This window comes from Phacochoerus africanus, chromosome 2 (genome assembly GCF_016906955.1).
Source record: "Phacochoerus africanus isolate WHEZ1 chromosome 2, ROS_Pafr_v1, whole genome shotgun sequence".
Classification (NCBI taxonomy): Eukaryota; Metazoa; Chordata; class Mammalia; order Artiodactyla; family Suidae; genus Phacochoerus; species Phacochoerus africanus.
In genome coordinates, this window is record NC_062545.1 from 111,276,501 (window position 1) to 111,297,214 (window position 20,714).

General features: G+C 46.2%; 1 protein-coding gene across 5 annotated transcripts in view; it reads right to left on the minus strand.

Annotated features, from left to right (window-relative positions):
• Positions 1-951: 951 nt before the first annotated feature.
• TLN2 (talin 2) overlaps positions 952-20,714 on the minus strand; it is a 469,337-nt gene continuing 449,574 nt past the window's right edge. For 4 of the 5 annotated variants that reach the window (XM_047766192.1, XM_047766194.1, XM_047766195.1 and 1 more), the window contains 5 exons: positions 9,162-9,287; positions 7,041-7,103; positions 6,767-6,949; positions 3,601-3,726; positions 952-1,839 (listed from right to left, as the gene is read on the minus strand). In XM_047766192.1, coding sequence (XP_047622148.1) covers positions 1,711-1,839; positions 3,601-3,726; positions 6,767-6,949; positions 7,041-7,103; positions 9,162-9,287 — 627 coding nt within the window. In that variant the 3' untranslated portion in view covers positions 952-1,710. The remainder of the gene's footprint in view (positions 1,840-3,600; positions 3,727-6,766; positions 6,950-7,040; positions 7,104-9,161; positions 9,288-20,714) is intronic. The other variant, XR_007133078.1, reaches the window with a different exon arrangement.

Below are 20,714 nucleotides of genomic sequence, written 5' to 3' on the forward strand. Positions count from 1 at the left end.
CCAAGGTGCCTCTGTGACCAATGCCACAGCTTGCAGCAACACCGGATCCTTGACCTACTAAGAAAGCCCAAGGACCAAACCTGCATCCTCATGGATACTATGTTGGGTTCTTAATCAGCTGAGCCACAACAGGAATGGCAAAAGTTTAATTACATTTTAAAACTAAGGCATGGGCTAAAGTCTGTTAAAGCAGGACCAACGGGCAAGGCTTATAAGTGATACTTTTTGAGGACCAAAGCATCAACTCCTCCCCAGGTGGAATATTCAAACTGTACTGTGGATGAAATCTGGGAAGCAGGGTAGCACATTACTGCAGAGAAGAGGAGGTGACTGCCTTCAACAACTGCCAGCTTTGAAAACCACATACCTCCATTACCACCGTCTTCCCTCAATGAATTTTTTCAAAGCTACTTGCTATCCAGCATTAGGATCTAGCCATTCATTCTTCAAGCACTGTCTTGGGTAAAGGCTCAGCTTAAAGTTAAGTTCAACGTCTTAAAATGCCCTTCCAAGGAGAGGGCTCTGAAAGGAGAAAGGATGCAGGGGGGTCGGGGGTACATGAAATTCACAAAGCACAGCCTCCAGAAGACAGACTCTGAAAACACCATATGGGTTTACTTTTAAGATTGTTATTTAGCAAAGCTATTTCGTTAAAGGTCTGTAATGATTTTAGGATGCATCTAGGTTTTAGGAATACTAAGATATGAAAAAAATGTTCATCATGGGTTGGAGGACGGGTGACAGATTTTTAAACGGAATCCTGAAATCTGACCATTTTGAAAGCAGGGAAGCTGATCTGGGACCTAGAAGATGGAGTCAGTCACCAAGGAGTTAGTTGCCTTATCGGCGCGGAATAAATAATGCAAGAGAGAGAGCTGTTGTATTGCCTGTCACATGGGGGACATGGGTTTGTGTGCATGAATGTGCGTGAATCAAAGAGCCTCTGCAGAGTAAGGAGCCCACATGTTTTATTACAGCCCCTGCTCACTGAGCCCTGACAGTCCCCCTACCTCTGCCCTGTGGATATGGAGGAAAAAAAAAAAAAAAAAAAAACCTTTGATTTTCCAGGCCACAGAATACAACTTGGGTCTAGATTGTACAAGGAGCTTACACACTGAGGCAAGAAAGCGTGCAAACAGGAGCAGGAATTCTTCACCCTCTGGGTGAGCCAGGGCTTGCGACACGGCAGGAGGACCCGAGAAGCCCTCCTGGAGTCCACACTGGTTGATGTTTCTGGCTTTTATTAACCCTGTCCAACTCCGATGTCCATCTTCCCCTGAGAAGGAGAAGAATATCTCTGAGTATCTATGGCATCAATGATTTCCCCCGAGCTGGTTTTTTTCCTATTAAGCTTTTGCATCAGGCCCAGGAGCAGACCCAGAGAAGGGCCGACAGAAGCACAGGTGTCTGAGAACCACGTAATACTGACGTCTCCTTTTGGTAACAGTCTGTGAACCTGCGCCCCTCTCTCCTGAGAGATGGCGAGGCCTGGGGGAGGCAGAGGAGCTGTGGGTGGGCCACTGTACCGTGTGACATCACAATCATGCAGCCGGTGCCCGACAGGACCGTGGAGAGGGAACGAGCGCTCAGAGCTCCGAGCTCACCCAGGGGGAGGCAGGCAGTTCTAGGGCCGGGGCCGGCCTCTCAGGAGCACGGTCCGCCCAGTTCTCGCAGAGCTGTGCCCCGGGGCGTGCTGTCTCAGCTCTGGTCTTAGCCTTCGTCCTCCCTCAGCTCAGTGGGTAGGAATTTATACTGCTGTTGGCGGATCTGGGCCAGTTTTTTCCTTGCTTCTTCCAGTTCTCGCTCTTTCTTCAGCATCTCCTCCTGGGCGGCGATGATCTAGGAAAGCAACAAGCTGCTCGGATCTGAAACGTTCTAGCAAACTGCCTTCCCCTTCCATCCCTTGCCTCCTGAGTTCCCGCTGCCTCATCTACAGAGGGACACAGTAGTTTGGGCTCTGGAGACCAGCCTCAGGGCCACAGTTTGGGATGCGAGGCCAATGACCCAAGAAAATAAGGATCTTCTGGACACTGACTTAATGGCAAATATCTACTGCACCTCTGTGATGCACCAGGCTCTTTACATGGAAAGTCCCATCCTCTTCGCTGCAACACTGTGAAGCAAGCCCTCCCCATCTTCCAAAAAGAGCTTCAGAAAGCTGAAGCTTGGAGTTGCGGGGTCCACTTCCTCAAAGGGCCCTGACTAACACAGCAGGACCTGGGCCAGGTTCTGCTGAAGCTAAATCTGGAGTCTTTAACTAAGTAGACAGCTTTCACATATTTATTTCAGGCTTCTCAAGTGTGCTGAGAGGAATAGGAGTTAATATGTCTCGAGGGAAAAGGGTAAGGATGTGCTCAAGAAAGCCAAGCAGATTTCTTCCCGCAGCCCTTCTCAGAGCCTTCCTGGGGGCTGAGCTTCGTGATATCTGAGGGGAGAGTCCAGAGCGCAGTGACCCCCCAGGCCTGTGTGATCAGACAACCTTCCTCCTGGAACTTTTCATGGAACTAGCGTATGGATAAAGAGGTAAGAATGCATCCAGTGTATTTCCAAACGTGGGAGGGAGCTGGGGAGAGCCCAGGAAGGCAGGGGGAGGAGTAGCTGCAGCTCTGTGCTCCTGGTGGAGACTCAATCTCATGCGAGGACTTCTATTAACACACCCAAACTGCAAGCCTGGTTTCTGGACCCTTCCTCCTCACTCCTACGCACAAGAATGCAGGCCCGTGTAAGGTGGAATCTCTCAGCTACTCTTGTAAGAATTCTGGAAGAGGATCATCCTTCATTCTTTCTCTATGGCCACAAGTCTAGAGCGAATGGCAGCACCTGAGGCATTGTTTTATTTAACTGATAATCTTGCTGGCTTCCAATCCCCTTCTCTCCCTTTTCTATAGGAGAAGTTCCGATTTTTTTTTTTTTTGTCTTTTTAGGGCCGCACCTGCAGCATATGGAGGTTCCCAGGCTCGGGGTCCAATCAGAGCTACAGTTGCTAGCCTACACCACAGCCATAGCAACGCCAGATCTGAGCTGTGTCTGTGACCTACACCACAGCTCATGACAACACCGGATCCTTAAGCCACTGAGCGAGGCCAGGGATCGAACCCACAACCTCATGGTTCCTAGTTGGACTCATTTCTGCTGCGCCATTATGGGAAATCCAGGAGAAGTCCTGATTTTTAGGTAGGCACACTGCTATTCAGAAAAGCACTATACTTCCCTGCCTCCTTTGCAGCTAGGCTGGCCATGTGACTAAGCACTGACCAATGGCATGTGACAGCAGGTGACAGCAAGTGACACAGGAACGTTGAGGGCCATGTCTGCCCTAACGTTCCATCTTCCTGCTGGCTGGAAACCTGAGGTGGTCATCAAGCTATCTTAGAGCAAGTGGTTCAAACAACATCTCAGGGATGGTGGGGCCATAAGGCCGGTGGAGGCAGAGTCTCAGACATGAAGGGACTGCCACAGCATCCCTAGACTGCTTACACCAAGACTGTCTCACCAGGGGGAAATCAACTTCCATCTGGCTTAAGCCACTGTTATTTTGTGTCTCTGTTATAACACAACGCTCATCTTGGGAGTAAACACTGTCTGGGTTTAATCACAAACCTGAGCAATGCCCCCTACAAACTTTGTTTTCACCACAACATCGTCATCATCAGCTTTGCCAAATGCTGCCTTCTGGGCTGCACGCACAAGATTGTCTGAGGCTCTTTTCACAGCATTTCCTGCTGCCTGGAGAGGGGATGAAATGCACAGAATATCATTACCAACAGTCATTTGGATTCAGGAAGAAACAGACATGGAGAGCTCATAAGACTACAAATCATTTTATCATCCAATTATAATAACACCATTTCTCTCGTTAGTATCCATTCACTGATTCCACCAACACTGGCACCTAGTTAATCTCAGCTCAATCACAGATTAATGAGGTACATTTCCTTGCTCCCAGGAACACCCACTTTTGAGGGGAATTAAAATTATATAAATCCATGATGACAGCACCATGATACATGTGTTAAGAGAAGCACACGCAGGGGCTGCCTCCTTGTTTAGGGTTAGAAAACCACGTCCCCTTGCCTCATCCAGCTGAGGCAGACTTGGGAACCTGACTCAGGCATTACTTTTTCCATCTGCCTTGGCCTTACCCACACCCTCCCGAGGGCTCCTGGAAAGCTCCGTGCTGGCTTCTCTGCAGCCCTTAGCACACTTGTGGTTGACCCTCACCCTCCTGGAAAGCGAGTACCTTGAAGGCAGGGGCTGTGACTTGAATCTCTGCATCCCCAGCCCCAGGCACAGCGGCTCCCCAGTAGTCTCACTGACTGCTTTCTTTTTTTCTTTTTCTTTTATCTTTTTAGGGCCTCACCCATGGCATATGGAGGTTCCCAGGCTAGGGGTTGAATCGGAGCTGTAGCTGTTGGCCTACACTACAGCCACAGCAATGACAGATCCGAGCTGCATCTGTGATCTGGACCACAGCTCATGGCAATGCTGGATCCTTAACACACCAAGCGAGGCCAGGGATCGAACCTGCGTCCTCATGGATACTAGTGAGATTTGTTTCCACTGAGCCACTGCTTTCTGAGGGAATGAAGGGCTATGAAAGCACAACCTACCTCTGCATGGGAGGAATGGGAGCCCCGTGGTACAAAGGGCCTTTACAGATGTGAGTCACAGCTGGCTTTAGCATGATGGGGTCAGGGCCTAGAGCCAGGTACAGCAGTGTTTGCCAATGTGCAGTCCAGATCTTCAGAAAGGGCTGGAGTCCCCACTGGCTTACTCTTAATGCGCAAAAAGCATGGCCCAGGGCACCTGACCTCTGCTGCCTGAGGCCTGGAATTCCCTTTTCATGGTGGTTAAGGCTTCATTAAACTTTCCATAGTCTTTGCTCAGCCCCTTCAGAGTCGAGGGTGTGTTCTTGGGGTTGGTCATCAGAAAGATAAGAGTCTTAACTGGCTCAGCTGCTTGGTGATCTCAAGTGACCAGTGGGGACTATGAGGGCTTGTGTAAGAAGGGCAGGGAGGCCAATTTGCATCTGACAAGCAGTCATCACATGCTTATCCTCAAAATAGCTCTGTGAGGTCAGAAATCATTAGTCTACTTTTCGATGTAGAAACTGAGGCTGAGTAATCTACGATCCTGCAACTGCTAAGTTACAGGGTTGGGATTTGAACAGGGGTCTTTGTAGCCCCAGAGAACCTCTTGGTCCCTGTAAGAAACTCAGATGCAACACTGCAGCATCCAGGTAAGTCATTAAAGATGATAATCAAAGAGGTGCTGAGTTGCACTTGTGCAAATCCTTAGGCCTTACGAGGCACTTTCTCATTTCTTGACCCTTGTAAGAGTCAGTGCAGGCATCTCTAAACCCATTTCACAGATGAGGCAACTAAGGCCTGAAATGTTGTGAATGGTTTATGTTAAGATCATGCACTTAATACAAGACAGAGGCAGGACTTGAACCCAGGTCTCTGTTAACACAGGATGTTTTCCAAAGACGTGTCCCCCACCCCCCATCCGTGAATCACACAGTCACAAACATGCAGCTCCGCATTTCCCTGGGTTTATGCCAGGACAAAAAGGAAGGTGAGGGCTGTGGGGCAGAGACAGGCAGACACGGGAGGACCAAGCAAAGGCAACACAGTTGAGAACTTAGGAAACACAAGGAGAGTCCTGAGTTCTGGGGGACTTGCTCAAATATTTCTGCCATTTATAATTTTATACACATCTCACATAAACATTTTTAGCAACACAGACAATGTGAGTTACATTTAGAATAATGAACTTCTAGAAAATTGGAAACAAATACGCCCAACATGCAGGGAAATACTGGCATAATCGGTTGAGATAATACCATGCAATCATTATGATACTCATGAGGAATGAACCAGTTAGCTTTGCAAAGAGCCATTATGACGGTTTGCTTCAAGGAAAAAAAACAGTACGATAAAACGTGAAGTGAAAAAATGCAGATTATCTCTTGTTACGATGAAAACTAGACAAAAGCATTTTGTGCACGATATAAACAGGAAGCAAAAAAACCCAATATTTGACAAGTGAAGAGGTTGAGGCCATGTGATCTTTTTCATTCCGGTATTTCCCCCATTGTGGTTAAAATACTTTTATAATTAAAAAAATGAGGAAAACTTTGATACATTGGGAGGGCTCAAATGTCACCTTCATAAGTGTGTTCTCTGGGCTTTAGGAAACCTTAGCAGCATCTCATGTAAATTCCTCAGTCCTTTCGCTCCTTTCTTGAGCAAACATTGAACGAGAGCCTCCACTGAAACAGGCACCAGCTTCAGGGTGAGAGACACAAAGATAAAGACCTGGTACCTGCACTAAGAAGCTCACAGCCTCGTCAAAGGCAGACATAAATGTGTTGGCACCGGGTGACAGGAACCCTAAGGCTCTGGCCAGAGGCTCCGGCAGGGCCGAAGAGGGACTGAACGCCCAAGGTCTGGGAATCAGGGAGGGCTTCCTAGAAGAGGTGGCTTTGGTGATGAGTCATGAAGGACAAGTAGGAGGTCACCAAGGGTGGGCTGTGGGGAGGAGGGGCCCAAGGCTGAGACCAGAAGGCACAATGGAGAAGGTCAGTTTGGTGGGGCAGTGGGTGTAGGACGCATGGCCACAGGTGGCAGGAAATGAGAGACGTTGGACAGAGCTGGCTGATGGAAGAACTGGTGGGTCATGCCAAGGAATTGAGACTGCCCCCTTTGGCGACACTTACCCGCTCCAACAGGAGTATTTTCCCACCAGCATCAGTGACCATTACCTGTAGCCGCCTCATGGCCTCTGAATCCTGATCGGCCTTCACCTTGCAGGCCACAAGCAGCTGAGCCGTGGAAGCGGCGACCTGCTTGGCGGATGAGATGAGCTTCTCCTCGCTGGCGTGTCCCTGGACGGAGGCATTGGCTGCCTCGCAGAGACTGCTGGTTGCAGCTGCCACCATCCGGGCCTGGGGATGGTCAATAGAGAAGTGACCTGAGGTCCGAACCTCCCTCAGGGGATCCAAAAAGCCAATGGGGAAGGAGGAGGGGGCGACTCACGGCAGAAATCAGGCCCTGTGACCACTGTCCGTCGTCTGCGGCATTGGCAGGGATGGAGCCCACCTAGAGTAGAGGGAAGAGACAGGCCATGAGGACGGGAAGGCAAGGGTGACCTGCAGCGCCAGACCCTCCCTCGGCCTGGGACTAGAGAGGAAAGCAGCTCTTCAGACTCGCAGCACCCCCCTGAGGACTCCTACCAACAGCGCCAGGGGCAGGATGGAGCACCCTTTCTCACGTGGACTCTCAGCTCCAAGACTGCACGACCTGGCCAGTCTCCACCTGGGCTGCAGGGAGGCAACCAGAACCGCTCTCAGCAGCCTCCATCTGGCTGCCAGGTATCATATTTCTGGGAAAACGGCTCAGGAATGATGGAGGGGGCTGTCTGGACGTGCCTATTTCCACGGCTGACCTTTGTCCATGTCTAACATGGGAGCTACTGAGGCCTCTTATTTCAAGGGCCAAGGGAAACTTCAGTCTCTCCTGATTACTGATCCTGAAAGCCATGCTGTGACTTTTCTGGCAGATGATGTTTGAAAAAAGGGGGGGGGGGGGTGCAGCTCCCTCTGAACAACTGAGCACTGATCCTTGTCTTAAGGAAATACAGGCCATTTTGTCAGGCATGGGGAGAGAAGGAAGAAGCTGGAAATAAGGTGATCTCCATTTCTATTTACAAATTATGGCCACAAGTGAAACATTTTCTGACCAGATGTAGAGGGAGCTACAGGGTGCCTGGAGAGGTAAGAGCTAAGTACCTACATTTGAATGTGAAACTGGGGATCTGCCATCAATTACAGGCACCACATCAGGGCTTGCCAAAGGTGAGCTAAGGCCCCAAGGTCCTGCCTATGACCTACAGTTCCCCAAGTTCAGCTGAACCTCCTTTACCAATGTTTTAAAGGCTTAAACATAAAAGTTCCTTGATGGACAAGGCCTTGGCCATATTCAAACGCAATTCTCTAGTAGCTAGCAATGTGTCCAGCATGTAGATGGCTCTTTATCCATTTGAAACAAACTCAAATTTTTAGGTAGGATAAACTTCTCACTGATCCATTTTTGGTCCTTACCTATTACTCCGTCAACAGATCCTAGGTGAGTGAGGTCAGCCTCTGCTAACCTACAGGTGTCATGAGAAGCACCCGGGGACAGAATCACTCCAGCTGGGGAGATGAACACATGTCACTACTGGCTAACTTATTACACGATGGTTTGGAAAGAGGGGCCAACCCATGCAAGTTGGATTAAGACACAGCTGAGCTCACAGGAGGGAGATGAAGGCCACTGGCTCGGCATAACTTCTGTCTGTATGGCAAGATTTTAGGTCGAGATGCAAAAGGCACATCCGTCCTCTGTACACTGACAGCAAAGGCCTTGGAACATCAAACAGAAGTGACCAACAGTTACAGAGACCCAATTCCCCAAACCCAATGGGATTTTCTGTGGTGCCTCTATGATGGAGAGGCTTCTCTGCAAGTTGTCCTTGGATGAGGTGGCTCCGTGGTGCACGGGAATAATGGGATGCAGGGAACATTTTAAAACTGGAAGGCCTTCCCACAGCCAGGATTAGTCTAATGTACTATTAATCCTTTGGCTCACTGAAAAAAGGGCTCTGCCTTCATGCTAATGCAGATGGAATGGGTGACTGGAGACGAAGCCTATAGAAGAAGGGCTCAGGGAAATACTGCCTGCAGAGCTGGACGGCTTTCCGCTCAATAGTCCTAAGAAGATGAATGGCATTGCTGGAGCTGGAAATGGTACTATAAGCCCCTGCCTACCGTGCTTATACAGCCATCCACCAGGAAAATATGACAGTGTAGGTCTTTAAATAGCCTCACGTACAGCGAGAATATAAATGTCTTGTTCAGGCCCCGATCGATGCTTGGAGTGGGAGCTTTCCTTAACAAGAAGCAGATGAGAGGCCTGGAAGCCAAGCCCTTCATTCTGTTTGTCAGGTTTAAGCAGAGTGTTCAGTGAGATGGGCAAAGATGGACAACTCAGAGAAGGAAGGCACCACACAGGTTTCCTCTGTTAGGACACCAGCGGTCATGCCTTGGCCTTGGTCTTCAGAGGTTCTCGCTGGGTGAACTTTCCACGCTTGGCCGGTCGAGGGTGGGGGTTACACACCTTTCCTTGGGCCACCAGTTCCCTCTGGGCTGCCGAGGCCGATTTGACCAGGGCACTTGTGGCAGCAGCAATGGATTTAGCAGCTTCCAAGATCTGTTCTTCAAAATCCAGGGTCTCATCCGCTTGCTATAACCAAAAGAAAATAGCATCATATGCAACTCTTCTCCCCGAAGGGCGCTTGCTGCCCAACTACTTACTGCTTGGCCGCCTGGCTCTTCATCTGTGCACGGCTTTTTATTGACAAACCGCACCCAGGGTAGACAGGCTTAGGCTGGCACGATGCCTCTCCCCCACCTCCATGCTCAAAGATAAAAGCTGCCTGTGTTGAGCTTTTATCTTTTAAATTTTAAATCAGGAAATTCTAAGACAGACTATTTTTCCAGACCAGAATCTTTGAAAAGTTCAATCAAATCTCTGATTAAGTTCACTGAGAATAAAATACATTTGAATGCTTCCATCCATATCAATAATTCAAATCCAAATAATCAATAATCAAAATCCAAAGAGTAGGTGGAGGCACACTCTCCCACAGGAAAAGGCTCAAAAAAAAAAATGCTTGGGAAAAAGGACAGAAGGCTATTATATTAGCTGTGAAAAACCTTACTTCTCTTAGGTGAAAACAAAAGTGAAACGGCATTTGCATGTCTGTGGCTGAGTAGTCATACATGCCAACCATGGGTCACCAGGGGTGGAAAAGAAATTGAGGGAGCATGGCGGCGCTTGTGCGGTCCCTTGGAAACCTGAGGCACAGCTCCACCTAGGGAAGACATGCCCTCCCACCCCACTTCACTGCACAGGGTTATCAGGTTACTAGCACTCTGTGCAAAATTCACCATCACCAAAGCACCTGGGGAACTGAAGAGGATTTGGGGAAGCTGGGCAAGTGTAAAGCCCTCGGTCCTGGGCTCGGTAGGATGGAGCATCACAGTGTGGGGTGGTCAGACTAGATAACCTCCAAGGTCCCTCCAGCAATGGTGCTCTGTGAATTTAAGTGCCCCTTTTCAGGCCTTGAGAGATGATGGTCAGGTAGAGCAACACTTCTGTGTGTGTGTGTGTGTGTGTGTGTGTGTGTGTGTGATGGGGGGTGTGTGTGTAAAATACACCTAATGCAAAATTTACCCTCTGAAGAACCAAGTTTAGGCGTAGGATTCAGTGGCATTAAATACAGTCCCAATACAAAATAGCACTATGTTTTTAAAAGTGCCTACTATGTGCCAGGTATTTTGTCAGACACTTCCATGTGTATTAACTTGTTTATTTTCACCAAAAAAGAAGTGAAAACATTTATATTGTAGTTATCTTTATCCTTATAATGACCATGGGAAAATTCAGGCTTAAGGAGGTACAGTATTGGGTCAAGGTCCTATGGCAGCATGAAGAATCTAGGCCAGATCTAAACCTAAACTTCTCTGCCTCTACAAAGACATGTTTTTCCTAGATGAGGCCACCACTCAGGGCGTCGGTGAGGAATGACCACACCCCAGGCTCAGAGTTAGCTCACTAGAGGTCTCACATGAACCATCAGACAGAATGGAGACACGGTTACTATGCTTTCCTGTTCCCTATTTTTTATGGCATTTCTCATGGTTCAAGATGTGACTCATTTTTTTGTTTTGTTTTGATAACTCATTTTATCAGAGCAACATTTCTGTGTGTGTCTAGTGGATCTGAAGAATGATGGCAGCATTTTAGAAGTACTGAGACAGAAGCACTGAATTCTTTCCTACTTCTGACAGTCTTGCTCTAGGAACATTCAGGACAGAAATGGACTCGGTAGTGGTAGATTAATTTTGGACTCCTTACTTGGGGTGGGGAAGCCCACGGTAGTGGTGGCAGAGAACATGTGTTTACTGAAACACAAAAATGACTCATTTTAAGATACTCTGGCATAATAAGTACTGTTCTGCAAGGGGCACAAAGAAATGGCATCAGGCTCTGGTAGGTATATTCAATGACCTTGAAATAAGAGCTTTTCTAGAAATTTGTTCTGTAAAAGAAGGCCAAGCATGTAACAGATTAAGGCCCTGGGGAAATTACAGATGTTGAGTCCAAAGGGAGCCCCTCCTCATTTTGCAGGTGAGGAAACGGAGGCCCACAGTGGCCCCCAGTGTCTCCCAGACGGCTTCAGCTATGCCACGGGTTACAAGATTGAGTCCACTTCAGGCAGAGTTTTTTGTTTTGTCTTTTTTAAGGCCGCACCCATGGCATATGGAAGTTCCCAGGCTAGGGGTCTAATCAGATCTATGTGTGTCGGCCTACACCAGAGGCACAGCAATGCAGGATCTGAGCCCCGTCTGCGACCTACACCACAGCTCATGGCAATGCCGCAGATCCTCAGCCCACTGAGTGAGGCCAGGGATCGAACCTGCAACCTCATGGCTCCTAGTTGGATTCGTTTCCACTGCATCACGAAGGGAACTCCAAGGCAGAATTCTGATTTCCCTAATTTTAAGATGCTCAAAAATGGAATTTCCTTAAAACTAAGTGTGAACTCTTAAGAACAGAGAGATCTGAAAGAATTACATCATTAGAATCAACTTAAAAGGCCTCTCCCATATCTTTCACTACCCTGGAAGTTTTTGTTTCTTTTCTTTTTTTTTTTTTTAAACACATGCTTGAAATATAGGCTCAACTTGGAAATATTTATGACACCCACAGGTTTTTCTTGCAATGGCAAGTGCTGTAATACCCTTTGGTGAATTTTTACTTTTCTTCCTGTAAGAGCTCTCTAGACTTTAAAATGACCATGACAGGAAGCCTTATCTCTGGGAGACATTTGTTCCGATTAAAAAGTAAGAGAGTTTTATTAGAAACGTGTTGGAGGGCAAAGGTTCAGATGCTGTAGTCTGGGCAGAGTTCCATGATGAGATCTGCCTTCTACCTGCTGGCTCGGTATCTTTCTGTAGGCCAGATGGATCATTTAGACTAAAAGCCCACTCTCTCTCCCCTGCGGAAATCAGACATTGAGACTTGAGACATGTTTCCTCACACCACACAACTTCTGGCCTAAGAGAAAATGGGATGTCCACAAACCAAAGAGACTTGGTGCAAAACCAGTATCCCAGTCTGTGTAGCTGTTGGCATTTCTCCCACCAGCACAGGGGACAGAATCCGGAGAGGGGTGTGAGGGCAGCAAGAGACGGGAGGACACATGCTTAACTGCTTTGCAAAAAAGAGAGAAACAGAACTGGCTCTTACTCTTTGAAGGAATTCCCTAAATAAAAGGATCACGAAGAAAATGCAGGCTTGGTTAATAGAACAAGCTCTGCAGTAGCCGGGAGACTGCGGAGAAGAACAGTATCCTGGAGCTGCTGCAAGGGGGCGCCAGGGAAGAAGCTGGAAACCAGATACCTGAACATGAGGAAATGCTTTCAATCCATGGGCTGAGAAATGGACAACCCTTGCTCCTCACTGAGGACCTGGTGGAAGATGCAGGTGGTACGAGCTACTCTGTAGGAGGAAATGCTGGCCTGGACTCAGGAAAAGAGACACCAGTCAGTTGAATCCTACCAGCCTGGGAGCTCCTCCAGGCCTTGGACTGGGTTTTGTCCAACTTACATCTCTGGAGCACAAAATGAAGCAGAGAAGCCTATGTGATAAAGGTTTGTTGAGAGAACATATCCATTAAAGACTCTGAGTTCCAGAGTTCAGCCAGAGGACAATTTACATGGTGAGAGAAAGAGAAATGCATGGAGGGGCCCCATCAGTAATTTTCCACTCCTGTTTTCTGGGGACAAATGGACACATACATCAAAGTACTGGTTCCTGCACTGTTGAAGGTCGAGGCAGAGGGTTTTAACTGTATGCTCTGCCTGTGTCCCTCAGCTGACACTCAGCTGATCTGTGATAACTGACTTATGCCTATACAGATGCAAAACACAGCACTATTGTACTAGGAGGCTCGCTTAAGGAAACAGTGTAACACATGTGCAAACTAAGAATCTACCCTGCTGAATCCCTGGGCAGCCTCTGCCTCTGAGTGATGAATTGCAGCTTCCCATCCTCTGTACAGTGCTCTTTCCCTGTTTCCACTGGAAAAGACTGCTGGCAAGGTCACCTGTGGTTCTCAGCAACAGTCTTTCCTGCACTGTCTGGCACTCTAGCCTTGGGCTTCCTGAGGCTTTGAGAAAGATCTCAACACCCTTTTGCTGATATTTTTCCTGTTTGGTGATCTTCTCCAGAGCTCCTCTTTTAAAAAATGAGAGGTCTGGTGAGATCCCTCTTGGGAAAATCTGCCCTTTGGGTTGACTGCCTCGCTGCCTGCTTCCCACGCTTGGGAGAACATCTGAACTCCTGTTGTGCTCATAGGTCTAAAGTTTTAGGAGCTCAAGGTTCCACTGGAGTGGGAGACGGGAAGGGGAAAGGGAGGAGGACAAAAAAAGGGGAGGCCTTTCCTCATTTTTTTCTGTATTTTGGCTTTCCAGGGATTCTTGTGATTGGGAAAAACAAATCTGACTCCATATTGGATCTGCTTCTTTTTCTTTAACCTCTATATTCTATTGCTTTAGCTACAATTTCAGAATGTTGCCTATAGTCTGATATATACAGGGCAGCCCATTCTTAAGGCCCTGACCGCAAAAGGTATACTTTCTCATTCATATAGAGATAAAATGTTGCAGAGAACAAGATTTGTCTTGTTGGAGGTTACAGGAACAATGTGACAGGACCGACTGGGACAGCTGCAAGAAAAAAAAAGAATTCTGGCACCCAGAAGTTTGCAGCAAACAACCACACCCCTGCCCTTTTAGTATAAAAGAAGCCTGAATCCTAACAAAGATGCTTCTTTGGAACACTCATCTACCATCTTCCTGGTCTGCTGGCATTCTGAATAAAGTCACAATTCCTTGCCCGCTAAACCTCATCTTTTGATTTACTGGCATGTTGTGTGGTGAGCAGGATGAGCTTGGACTCATTAACACTCTGAGAACATAGTCTTTTCGGCAATTCATTCATTTTTCTGAACGCACCTCCCCTTCTACCTATTCAATAGGCTGTTATAATAAGTTATTAACAAATACCAAGTATAAATGACTCACAGCAAATGCTCAATGACCATTAGCAATTAATTTTTCTATTACTACATAGATCTTTTTGTGTTTTTAAAAACTGTTTTTCAGACTTTGAGTTAAGCTAGTCTTACTCTGCCTGAACCTGTTTTCTACTCATAATTCTAATAAAGGTTCTAGCTGCCATTTCTGATAGTAACCTACAACAGAAATAAAAACCACAAATCAAAGATAAATGCAGTGTCAAGTGTCCGCTCTCCTCCCAGCTTCTCGCTCGACACCCAACCAGGGACACCTGGGTGTCAGGACCTGCACTGATCAGCTGTATGACTTTGAGGAATCTTCTGTGCTTATCTAGATATCAAACATTTCCCATTTGTAATCTCAAAAGAAAACTCTTGCTTCTTGGTCCTTTAGCTTAGACATGTTATGGTTCCAAATTAAAACTTTTTAAAGAAGACATTAACAAAAATAAGCACAGACTCCATTTTTCTTCCTGCCTCTCCTTTGGCCTCCTTTCTGCGGCATTTTTACCAACCTCTGCCAGACCCATTCTTTCCCGGAGGTCTCTGGGCATGTGCCTGGGAGAGGAAGAATGTTTCCATCTGTGGACCTTTTCTTTGACCTTTTCTTTGTGAATTACATTCCTGCAACCCTGCAGCCCCTTCCCCTGATGATGGTGAAGTTGCTGAAGGCACCCTTAGGAGATGGCCAAGTGTTACTGACCTGATTTCCGCTTCCCTCCCTGAAAACCTCTCTGCCTTACTGAGAGCTGAAAAGCACAATGCTCATTTCTCTCACAACTGGCTACAAAAACCAGACTCAGGGTACCATCTTTCCAATTAGGAATCATGCTTTGTTCTGTGTTATGGTACCGAAAGCCTTGTAGGATGCCTGCTATTAAAAACAAGGTTACATTTCCCATGTGAAACTTAAAAAATTCTTTGGATATAATTTTTTAAAAGTGTGAACATTTGCATATAATTTAAATGTCCTTGAGGGGAAAAAAAAAAAGGCCAATACCAAGAACCCCGACAAGAGGAGTGAAGCATTTTCCTGCCAGTTGAAAGCCTCAGTGGAACAGGCAGCCCCGTTTCTCCTTTATTTGTACCGAGTTTGGTTATTACCAGTTTGCTTCTGATATTGAGTTGAGAGGTACCTGGTGGCGGGGATAACTTAGCCTGTATGTGAAGACTTAAACTGCATGGGAGCCAGGTCAGCTCCTCTTCTGAAGGACGCAAGGGTGGGTTGTCTGTAGGGCCACCATACTTACTAGTTCAGATAAACAGAAACCTCTTAGAACCACTGGAACCGCCAAGAGCCCAGGCCTGGTCAACCGGCCTGGTCCCAGGGGAGGCTCCAGGGAAAGGTCTGAGCTTGTGAGATGAGGATCCTGGGAGTAACCGTCCCACAGTAACCACTGCTTATTTATTTTTTATTGAACAGTAATACCACTGGAATAATCTTTTAATTGCTATTTCTAGGGTTTTTTTTTGTTTTGTTTTGTTTTTGCTTATGTCATTCCAGGTTTATTCTGCAGATACCTATGAATATTTCTCCATCTATCCTTTATTAGCATCTACTAATTGCTATTTCTGTTTGCTAGAAAAATTCTAAAAGATGTGTTAAACTCTCTATCAAAAAAAAAAAAAAAGGCACTTTGAATGTCTATTTAGGAAGCATGGATGAAGAACAGATGACAGGATTCTTTCAAAGATTTAATCAGATAAATTGGCTACATTGTAAGCCCTGCGACATGAATCCTGTGTGTTGGAGGTCTGCCCAAGAGACCTACTGTTTGACCTGGTGGGGAGTCTCTTAGCACATGCTGGCAGGAGCCCTCCTCACCTTCACTCTCCACACCCCTCAGTCCCCTGGCCCAGAGCCAGCTAGTGGCAGATGAGCTCAATGCCCACGGAAAAATGGGCATACAAAAATGCTGAATCTGTTCCTCCTTCCTGAATATCTGGTTGTCTTTTCCATTCACCAAACAGTAGAGCCTGCTGGTCAATAGCAAAATTACCAAAAGAAATGAGAAGATACATCACTTTTAATGTATGGGCTTCATCTTCAGGTCCTTTGAAACTGGCTTTTCATTATTCAGAATAACTTGCTGCTGCTTTCCCATGATGATTTGTCATTTTGGTCCAACAGCTTTAACTGGACTCAAAACTCAACACCATGCTCCCCAGCTGCATGACGGTGACATGGATTGTGGCAGCATCTTGAAAACTATATACAAGAGCGCCTGTGGCTCTCCTGTCAGTGGAAAAGGATCTCAGGGAAGCTGGGAATCTAACAGTGTATTTCCCTCCCCTGTGTCATCACCTCTCTGCTGCTGCTGTGACCTGTCACAAGGCTGTCTCTGCAAGCAGTGTGGAAATGGCTCCTAGGCCAACCAAGGGAAGTGTTCCTGACCTGCCTGTTCATACCACTACCTGCACAGTCAGGAGTATTCTCTAAAAGATCACTTCCTCTCTGCTCCCCAAAAACTGAGCTATTAGCCCAATAGTTCTCTTTCCAGAAAGCAGTGCTCCAAGTCTTTTGTTGAGAAAGATCAGAATGAACTCATACATACTTCATAGGCTCTTCTATGGGAAGCGGTCAAAGCCAACTAAAGAAGGCTGTTACATGCCAGAAAAAAATGTTTTATGATCCCGAACTTCCTGTTGCACCCAATTAGGCTATGGAATCACTTTCTGATTGTTGGCATAATATTCTAAATATTATCAACCTCCACTGACAAGTTAACGTAAAACAGGAAACTCAACAGACAGAGTATAATCCACACTATGTTATCTTTATTAGATATATTTAGTCCTCCAAGGTTTGTATAAAGCCCAGTGACTCACCATCCATACATTTGGTTTGGCTGATTTGGTTTATACATTTTATTACTATGAGTGGAAAGGAATGTTACAGATAGTTGATTTGTGCTTGAATTTTTGCTGAAAGCTTGATTGTGGAAATTGCTAATTTCTAAATTGAAGATCAGGATAAAACTGAACCACAATGAAACATACACCTAGATCTATTTGGAGGTTATAATCCTGACCTCGTATCACAAACATGGGTGGTTTTTTTTTTTCTCCCCTCCCCACTGAGCACATCCTGTAAGGATTCATTGCTGCAGGAAACTAAGCTATACATAATATCTCAAGGTCTTGTGAAATAGCAGTAATTATGATTGGTTTCAACAATAAACAAAATAACCTAGAAATGAAATATAACATAATGAAATGTGGTGAGTACTCTGTCTTCTAAATCTACTTGTGATTCTAACATAGACTTTTCCTGTTGCCTTATGAGCTATATTAGGAACCCCCGGAGACAGGGCAAGACACTGTAGGAATATGTTTGATATATAGTTGGATTAAATAACAACCTAATATATCAAACATATCACACAGAGGCCTGCAGAAAGGCATCCAGGTCTGACTGAGCTGAGAACGGGCACAGCACTGCAGGCTGCAGCCGCAGGGGGTGGGCACCACTGGGGCACCTGCGTCACCTGTCTGTGAAGCACAGTGTGTCTGCAGGTGTGGAAACGGCGATACTGGAGGCACGTGCACAAGAGCTCACGGACATTCTCATTTTGCCGTGACACCATCTTCCCAAGCAAACGGTGGATTCAACAGTGCCAACTTGTTCACATCTGGGAGATTCCAGAGGCAAAGAAGGGCTTGTGTTTTAAGGGTCTGAGGTGGGAAGATACCAGGAACCATCTTCATAAGCCCCAGACCATTATTTTCTTAACCCAGGCAACCTGAGAATGTGGTGAGCAAGACAATTTCAACAAAAACATTACCCATCCCTCACAAACTATCCCTCTAAGCAACACGGATGCTTCCCAGCTATAGAAGCAAAGCACTCAACAGTGGGTGCCTGTGGGTTTGCATGTAGAGTTACAGGGATGAGGATGTAATAGCAACTGCTTGCTCACAGTATCTGGATGATTTGGGATTGATTAGTTGATTTTAGTTTTGTAAGGGGATGGAAAGAACCAGTTAACCTTCAAAGACTGGTTGATTTTGGTGTCAGATCAGGATTTTTCCCCCACCCCCACTGGGGAAAAAAAATTCCCTTCTGGAAGTCAGGAAAACTATTTGATTTCAGGCAAATATTACCATACAGCAAATGGCACTCACAGATGGGCACAAAACCCATGGTGTGGGTTGATGGTTTCTTCAAAGCCGTTTTATAGATAACATGTGCGAGGAGCCTCAGTGACCAGATCATTCCAAAGCACTAGAACAACCAAGCATCGTTCGTAATATGAAGATGAGCATACCCTAGAGCAGGAACCTCCAAGGAAGGGACTCAAATCAACAGTTATGTCAGCCTTGAACTTGGCCTTCTGTTAAAACCCACACTGTGAACACAAAGGCTAGATGGTCCTGGGGCAGTGGAGGGAGTGCCCACTAGCCCATGTGGCAGTGATCACTACCTTTTTATGTGCTGTTATTCTTTGGCTGCCCTGTGGCATATACATTTCCCAGGCCAGGGATCAGATCCAAATCACAGTTGTGACTTAGGTCATAGCTACAGCAACACCAGATCCTTAACCCACTGTGCTGGTCCAGGGATGGAACCTGCATCCAAGCACTGCAGAGATGCTGCTGATTCTGTTGTGCCACAGTGGGAACTCCCATGCTGTTATTTTTAAAACAATGTTTTATAAAATTCTAAAACACACAGAATCTCCCATCATCCCAATTCCACCATCACTCTTGTATATTCCCCACCTGTCTCTTTCATACACAAGTGGGTTTTTTATTTTCTTTTTTTTTCTTTGGCTATGTCTGCAACATACAATAGAATCACTCCAGGGCCAGAGAATGACCCCCCCAAGCAGTGACCCGAGATGCTGCAGTGACAATGCTGGATCCTAACGGGGCAAGTGCCATAAGGGAACTCCTCGCAAGTGTTCTTTTTGTTTGTTTTTTGTTTTGTTTTGTTTTGTTTTAACAGAGTTGTGATCACACTGAGTACATAATTCCACACCCTCTTTTGTTTTCACTTAATATTATGCCATGAGCATCTTCACACTACGCAGTCCCATCCACCATTATTTTTAAAAGCTACGTGCTTTTCCTTCAAGGAGACACTGAAGTCGCATCCAAATTCTTGTTACAATGAACAAAGATGAAAGGAACAACCCTCATACACAGAGAACTTTCTTCCTCTCTGAATTTCCTCCTCAGGACAGATTCCCAGAGGTAGAATGGATGGCTCAAAGGGTACAGGTAAAACTCATGGACTTGCTCTAAGGACCAGATGAGTTAATCCACATAAAGCACTCAAAAGATTGCCTAGCACATGCTTGGCACTCGATCAATGTGAACTTTTTGCTTTTCTTGTTTTCTTTTTGCTAAGGCCAGCAGCTTATGGATTTATGGAGTAATTTTTACTCCAGACGTTTTCCTAGTAAGTAGAAGATAAAAAGTCCCAGAAGTGACTGCTTTCTGAGCCTTTTTTTTTTTTTTCTTCTGAGTCTTTTGGTATGTCAGGCACTGTGTTCCTAAATTATCTCATTGAATTGTTTCAATAATCCTGTGGGTTAGGGACTCTAATGTCTTGTTTTTCAGATCAAGAATCATAAGCTAAATCAATGGCTGGACAGAAGGAAACCAGAATTCAGAGACAGAGCTCAGAAGGAGCTCACAAAAAGAGACAATGGGAAAGGGGTGGGGACAGCAGCTCCTAGAGGGCGGTCCATGCACATCAGTACCCAGCTAATTCTCTAAGAAAAAGAGCATCAGCAGATATGACTTCAGCACTAGCAGACAGAAGCGTTTCCAGGATAGGACAGTGGTAAGTCAGACAAGGAAAAGGAAAAACGAATTAGGCATAAAGCTTCTAAATCATAGTCATGGTTGCTGGCTTCTTATTGAAAAGCCCACCTTCCACTCATAATGAACAAATTTTACAAAGCAGAAATAAAGACATAACCAGAAAATGGAACTGCCCTCATATCTACACCTAGCTCTGAAATTTGTTGAGAAAAACTTAGACTATCTCAGGCCACCTAGGACCCTCAGGTTAAGGGTCTGAAACCAGAAGCCACAACTCTCATATTCCGTCTTGATGAGAAATTCTAAAAATGCCTTTGCCAACTCTAGAATGACAACCAGCAGACTGGTTCTAAGAATTCTATGACTTTAAGAATGTTCCCAAGCTGAACAGATCAGCTCAGGCACTGCTTTTGAGTGCTTCTGTGTATTCCAGTGCTCAGACCCCATCCTTCGGTCTTATGAAAAAGGTAGAATTTCAGACATACCTCGACTGGAGGATCCAGTTTTTTTTTGAAAAGAAGAGCCAGATTTTACTTCCTAATGTATGTGGGCCCTTGGAAGGGAGGTGAGGTTATAGATAGCAGCAGGGACTTGTTTGAATAGCAGGATAAAGAGGCCTCCTCTGGTTCCACAACCTGCCTGGGGAGGACAGGTGTGTGTGTCTGTGTGTGTGTGTGTGCGTGTGTGTGTGTGTTTACAGCTTCTTTACGGTTGGGCTTTGCCCGTGGACAGCACCAGGGCATCGTCCTTTT